Source organism: Dermochelys coriacea, chromosome 7 (genome assembly GCF_009764565.3).
Source record: "Dermochelys coriacea isolate rDerCor1 chromosome 7, rDerCor1.pri.v4, whole genome shotgun sequence".
NCBI classification, from domain to species: domain Eukaryota; kingdom Metazoa; phylum Chordata; order Testudines; family Dermochelyidae; genus Dermochelys; species Dermochelys coriacea.
The window spans coordinates 122,418,151-122,425,131 of NC_050074.1; the positions used below are offsets into that span (position 1 = coordinate 122,418,151).

At 45.3% G+C, this 6,981-nt stretch overlaps 1 protein-coding gene across 5 annotated transcripts; it reads left to right on the forward strand.

The window, feature by feature from the left end:
- Positions 1 to 42: 42 nt before the first annotated feature.
- On the forward strand, positions 43 to 6,231 carry ATP5MK (ATP synthase membrane subunit k). Of its 5 annotated transcripts, none has more exons than XR_006283005.1 (5): positions 43 to 183; positions 2,532 to 2,631; positions 2,714 to 2,808; positions 5,337 to 5,400; positions 6,135 to 6,231. XR_006283005.1 is itself a non-coding variant. In XM_043519876.1 (4 exons), exons 2-3 carry the CDS (start codon positions 2,545 to 2,547, stop codon positions 2,804 to 2,806), a joined length of 180 nt encoding a protein of 59 aa, XP_043375811.1. In that variant the 5' UTR covers positions 44 to 183; positions 2,532 to 2,544; the 3' UTR covers positions 2,807 to 2,808; positions 6,135 to 6,231. The 5 variants fall into 5 exon arrangements, 3 of the variants coding, with proteins under 3 accessions (XP_043375811.1, XP_038264053.1, XP_043375812.1); XR_006283006.1 differs by having other exon boundaries at positions 49 to 186; positions 2,534 to 2,631; XM_043519876.1 differs by lacking the exon at positions 5,337 to 5,400 and having other exon boundaries at positions 44 to 183.
- The last annotated feature ends 750 nt before the right edge of the window (positions 6,232 to 6,981 follow it).

The following is a 6,981-nucleotide window of genomic DNA, read 5'->3' on the forward strand; positions in this document are numbered from 1 at the left end:
CTGATGGGCGTCTTCCAAAACCAATCCGCAAACCCCACCCTACGTCACCCGCCGCCTGAAGGCCCGTGTTGTCCAATCAGGAGAGACATGTCTGCGCGGAGGCGGGATTTCCCAGCGCCATCTTGCCTGGGGACTTGGAGTCGGCGAAGGGCACCGAGCGGCTACTGCAGGGCAGCGCGCGGCAAGGTGAGGGGCGGTTTCGGGCCGCGGTTTCTACGCGCGTGACGGGCCCGGGGCGGGCGCCGCGAACGCCTCTCCCCAGCGGGGGGGGGGGCCGCGGCGGCCTAGGGAGCCCGGCGCCGCGCCGCGCCGCAGGGGGCTGCTGTGAGCCCTTGTCTCGGGCGCGAGTCCCATCGGGGCCGCCCAGCCACGTGAGCTGATGCCCCCCGAGCGCGTTGTAGCCCCAGACCCGCTCCCTCTCCGCGCTCGTCCGACCCGCGCCAAACCCCCCCCTCCCCCCGGCGCTGGGCAGCCCGGGATTGGCACCGGCGGCCGAAGAAGACCGGCTGGACCTGGGGTTGAACAGGGATCCAGCCCTGGGCCTGGGGGCGCGTTGCCCTTTCCCGGTCCCTGCCTCCCTGGGTGGCTGGAGGCCGAGATCCGTTTGCGCCTCGCTGGTGAGGGGAAGAAACTGACTCACCGAAGCGGCCCCCGAAGCGTCCGTAGGTGCCTTGTGAAGCTGGGGCTGGATTCTCTTGGCAGCCCAGCCTTGTAGCTGTGCTGTCCCCTCTCCCTCAGAATAACCCCCAGTCCGGTGCTGATCAACGGCGCTTTCCGCAGACTCGGAGAAAACAGGGTGGGAACTGAGGAGCTGAAATGCCTCCCACTTGCACTAGTTTTTGGTTTAGAGGAACTTGCAGATCGCATCAGTCTCGTGCCAGGGGTCCGGAAATGGGCCTCTTGTTGCACCGGGGGTGGAATGAGTTGGGAAAGTGAAGTTGTGGGTGCAGCTGGCTTTTTAGTGCAGCTGGTGGCAACAGCCATCCTGGGTGCTGATGAAACCTGGAGGAGCGTGGTGCAGCAGAAGTGGCTAAGGAGGGCACCTGGAATTGTCCAAGAAGCAGAACCTACCTATTAATATCTTCGTTCCAAATGATCTACAAACCATCTGACATAGTAACTCGGTCTAGGACCTTCTAACAATAATGACTGTTGGTGTAAGATCCCCTATGAAAGGGAAAGGGTGGGAAGAATGACGATCCTGCCTTTTCAAAGCTATGCTGAGTTGGAGACCCTTATCCTTAGTCTGTAAAGCTACTGTAAATGCATTTTGGGAGCGCACTGAAAGGTAGAGTTCTCCACTGCTGCATACCAAAAACTGGAGAAGGTCCAGGTTTACACCAGAGACCTAGATTAGGAACAGAACGGTGCATCAGCTGTCTTGATAGAGATGGAATCTGGTGATGAAGTTCTTCTGTTAGTAGCAGTAGATGAGAAGAGGCACTTATTGACAGTGATAATGGAGTGACTTCATCTGGTGAACCACTAAAATTATGTGGCAAGTTTGCATTGAGCTGAACCCTACTGTAAACACCAAATGTTTGTCCTGGGAAAAACTTAGAATTCCTAGATGAATACTTTACAGGAATATTGAGTTAACTGAAATTAGTGCAGGATCACTAACGCATGCTTAGACATGGGCAGGGACCAATAAAATGTGGTGGGATCTTTCAGTAATCTGGTAAACTAATTTCTGGGATTGCCTCCTGTTTACAGACGAGCATTTAGAACTGAAATAGCAGAGGTTTATCTTGGCTAGGGATTGTGGTGCATTGCTTTTTCAATGAATCTATGGCCAAGGATGTCAGGGTTTTTTTTTTCATGAATTCTGAGAAATCTTCATTTTCAGAAATAGGGAGAATGGAAATGTACATCTAAAAAGTCAACCCAAAGGACTTCAAAAATCATAACCATGTTGCACAGTTCTCTTGGTTTTCCCTTTCAGACATCTACAAAAACCCTTGGTATTTATCAGAGGGGTAGCTGTGTTAGTCTGTAGCCACGAAAACAACGAGGAGTTAGTCTTTAAGGTGCCACTTGTTGTTTTTGTGGCTACAGACTAACACATTTATTTGGGCATAAGCTTTTGTGGGTAAAAAACCCACTTCAGATCTGTAGAAGTGGGGTTTTCTACAGATCTAAAATGGGTTTTTTACCCAGAAAAGCTTATGACCAAATAAATGTGTTAGTCTTTAAAGTGCCGCTGGACTCGTCATTGTCCTCATTATTTACTAATTTGCCTTTATCTGCTTTCATATAGCTTTTATATAGCTACCTATGTCTCTGCCTTGAATCAGTTGCTTTCTTTTTCCAGACAGAGCAATCCTAAATGCACTGGAATCTACTTGTGTTACGTATATCCAAGGCTCTGTTAAATATAATTAATGAAAGTTTTAATAGCTGGCACTGGCAGCCCCAAATGTAAAACCTGCTGAGGCAACACTGGAAGTAATCATTGCACTAGTCATCTGCTGAACTATCCAGCAGATACACTTGAATGTACACATACTAACTTGTCCTTCATTGCATCTAGGACCAGCAACCATGGCAGGACATGACTCTGGAACACAGCACAAGTTCACTGGTATTCAGAAATACTTCAATTCCTACACCATAACAGGCAGAAGGAATGTATGTACTAGTTAACTTGCCCTTAACAGTCACACGTGCTTTATAAGGCATCTAAGTTTTTAATTTTATTTTTTCTTTCTAGTATGTAATAGCTACATATGCAAGCATTGCCATGATCATCTTATATTTCAAGCTAAGGCCTAAAAAACAAACTCCAGCAGTGACAGAAAAATAGTGGTAAGTGGCTGGTTTTTTTTTATAGCACCCAAAAGAAATTCAGTCCCTACCCTCCCTTAGCAAGTAGGGGTGATGGCAGATGGGGAGAAGATGGAGTGAGAAAGGTTATTAATGTAACCAGGTGATGATCACATGGTTACCAAGCTTAAGCATGTGCATATCATGTGGTTTAATTCAAGTTTAAAATTAATTCTTTAAAAGAGTGAATATTGATCACTTATTGTGGACATTGTGAAAGAGGTAAGTTTTTTTGAAAGGATTTAAATGAGGTGGAGTGTTGGCAATCCCGAATGGAATGCATTGCTAAACAGACCCTGTTGGCTTAAAGACATATTTAAAATTCTTCTCTTACTGCTGACTTCAAGAATGATTGATTAAAATAGGGAATTTTCAATCTAACTTCACTGCCTAGGCTATGTGCCTCTAGCCCAGGGGTGGCCAACCTGTCGCTCTGGAGCCACATGCAGCTCCTCAGAAGTTAGTATGTGGCCCTTTGTATAGGCACTGACTCTGAGGCTGGAGCTACAGGCGCCAACTTTCCAATGTGCCAGGGGTGCTCAACCCCTGGCTCTGCCACAGGCCCTGCCCCCACTCCACCCCTTCCCGCGCCCTCCCCTGAGCCTGCTGTGCCCTCCTTCCTCCTACTCCTGTTCTGAGCCTCCTGCATGCCAGGAAACAGCTGATCCGGAGGTGTGTGGAGGGAGGGGGAGGCGCTGATCAGCAGGACTGCGGGGGTGGGTGGGAGGCGCGGGGAGCTCATGAGGGGGCTGCTGACATATTATTGTGGCTCTTTGGCAATGTACATTGGTAAATTCTGGCTCCGTCTCAGGCTGGCCATTTCAGCTTAGAGCTTGTTAAAAAAAAATAGTTTCACTTTGGTTTAGTCACTCTTACCAATTCTGCAATCAGGCTGATCTGCATTATCAAAACTGTAGCATGTTTGGATTGCAAACAAACATTTCTCTGCAGTGTTTTTAAACAGTACTGGAGTAAAAAAATCTCAAGCATGTCTATTGGTCTTGAATTATATAAGTGGTGCTACCAGCCTCACGTTTAGGTTGCCTGACACTTCCCATAGAAAGAGCCTGTTTTTAGTTGCTTATAACTTTGCCATACTGTTTGGGGTGAAATTTTTCATGCTAGGTGTCTGCCTCAAACGTAATTATTTTTTTTTTAAACTTCAGCCAAAATGGTGCAGCAAATTTCTTGAACGAGGTGAGGGGAAAATGTATTTTTCCCATGGGTTTTTTTTTTGTTTTGTTTTGTTTTTTTAAATAAATTCTGGCAACCTTTTCTTAGAATAGCTCTTGCATGCCACATGTTTTAGAGCAGTGACTTGAAACTTGGCAGGGAGGTGGCTTTTGTGTCAGGAATGTGCTTTCTGTCATCCCTGTGAAAATCTGCTTTTGGAAAAATTGCAATTTGCACATGCTCAGTAGAGACTTCTTAGACTTCAGCACTAAATTGCCCAAAGTCTGTCGGCACTGGACATGCCCCAGTTTGGAGCTAAGCAGGACTTTCTCCCTGCAATTGCAGCCCTGGGCTGCTGTGGGCCAGGCTGGTTCTGGACTCCTGAACTGAGAAAGGGGAACCTTTGGTCTCAAAGATGCCACTGCCAGCCCCAAGTAGCATGGAGGAGGATGCTGCCTGATTAGAATACAGAGGGTAAAGTGGGACTAGAGGCTGGTTGAAATGGGAGAGGGGGACCTAGGCAAGAAGATGGGGACAGAATCAGTGGGGCAGGGGAAACAAGGTATGGGGAGAGGGAAAATGGATCTGATGAGCTGAAGTACAGGCAGAGAACCATGATTGGCTGGGCAGACAAACCAAGGTCCAGAGGGGTGAAACTAGGACTTACTGGGCAAGGAGACGGGGACAAAAAACTTGAGGAGTGGGCCTGGTGCTGGCTAGGTGTGCAGAATGGGACCAGGATGAGGAGCCAGGTGTGAAGAGACAGGACTGGCATAGGGACAGTTTGGAGGGGGGAGGGAAATGAGCAGAGTCTATGCCACTAGAGCACACACCCCTCCAGAAACTTGAAGGGAACCCAAGATTCCTGAGTCTCACCATTCTCCTGCTGTCACCAAATATCTGAAACCTCCTGGCCAAGTCTCATTCCCCTCTAGTGCTGGTCACACAGAGGATGACAACCTCCTACTGCTATCAGTTACTCCGTTAGCTGAAAGAAAAGGAGTACTTGTGGCACCTTAGAGACTAACAAATTTATTAGAGCATAAGCTTTCGTGAGCTACATCCGTTAGCTGAAGTACCAGAAGTCCATGCAGTGGTGATGAACCCTGCTGATGAGCCATGTGAGTGTTAATTTGGTGCCACATGATGGCATTTCTGGGTTTTTCAGTTTGCTTTTTAAAAAGCATAGGCAACTACACTAAAAGAATATTGAAGTTGCAAAGTCAAGTACTCAGAATTAGGAAATACCCAAACTAAGGTTGCCTGTACAACCTTAATTTGGCCTCATGTTATGTTACCATTTAATTACATGATATTGTGTCTTTTCTCCCCCACAGGACCCCTGCCTCATTCATTGCACAGAATGGATGTTAGTCACTTAACAAAATAGCAGCTCATTAGGTGAGCACTGTTTATTCTCTACACTGAAAGAAGCAGGGGAAATGTGGTGCATTCTAATGCGCAGGTGCAAGTAGGTTGATTTAAGGTTGCACAGGTAACCTTAATTCTGGCATTTCCTAATCTTGAGTGCTTGACTTGGTAATGCAATGTTTTAACTTTTCTCAGAGAGAAAGTTATGTTTCTCAGCCATAATGAGAGAATTAATTGTCTGATAGCCTTTTAAAAACCCTAAATTGAGGCCAAATTTGATATGAGCTCTTTAAATGTGCTATGCAGTAATAGGAGTACTTAGTTCTTAACTGCTAAATAAAACCATCACTTAACATATGAACATAGTTTGATGTACTGAGCACATTTATCAAGACAAACTCTTGCATTCATGCAAAGCACTGTCCAGTCTGCATTATGGAAAACATGGTCCTTTAAAGAGAACTATCATGAAAAAGCTAGACTTGAAAACTTTGGCCTTAGTACATAAAATACTTGAAAAGATCTAGATGTAGAAATGGATCAGTGAAGTAGGGTTTAGGGGTCTCATGCTCAGCTGTCCACTGCATGACTGGCATTCTCTGCTCAAGGCACATCGCAGGACATTCTTCTTAAATTTGCTTAATGTGTTGTTTTTTTTGCAGGTTGGGGGGGGAGGAACTACCTATACCTGAGCTAATAGCACTGAGCAACATTTGCTTGTTTGAAAGTTATGATATTAATCTAAATCTTTTCTCTCTTTGCAGGTTGCTGGCATGTGTGTTAGTGTTGGACCTCATGTTGCAATGGAAACAGGAGTTGATGTACAATTATGTACAATTCAATAAAACAAACAAAACATCATTGTTTAATTATTTAATAGGAAAAATATAAGATTGTATAAACTGGAGATGCAGTGACTTTTTTCAGCTCTTGAAACTATACTACTTTCCTGTTGGAGGTAAAGTGCTCTTGGACTGTCACATTTGTATAAAACATAAGGCTGACTCTTCATAGTTGAGTGAAAGAAGAATAATTAAAACCATCATAAAATGTGTCCTTACCAGTAGTAACTCACTCGTGACAGAATGTAAAGGTATTTAATAGAGCTTCAAAGGCTCTCTTGCTGACACATGGTGCACTGGTGGAAGCAGGTCCTTAAAATTATTTTATGAAAACAAGTTTAGAGTTTGACATACTTTAGCCTTGATAGACTTGACTCTCTTACACTGTTGGACAGCTTTCCTCTATGTTAAGGTGTTCAGAAATTCCAACTTACGTAATTCTAGTTTCTCCATGTTTTACTGCCTGGGTATATTGAGGTCCTGATTCTACTTCTCGAGTGTAGCAGCCGTGTTAGTCTGTATTCGCAAAAAGAAAAGGAGTACTTGTGGCACCTTAGAGACTAACAAATTTATTAGAGCATTAGCTTTCGTGAGCTACAGCTCACTTCATCGGATGGATGCATTCACTTCAAATACATCCGATGAAGTGAGCTGTAGCTCATGAAAGCTTATGCTCAAATAAATTTGTTAGTCTCTAAGGTGCCACAAGTACTCCTTTTCTTTCTACTTCTCTAGTCACCCAAGGACAAGCTGGCTAGTTCTGACCACA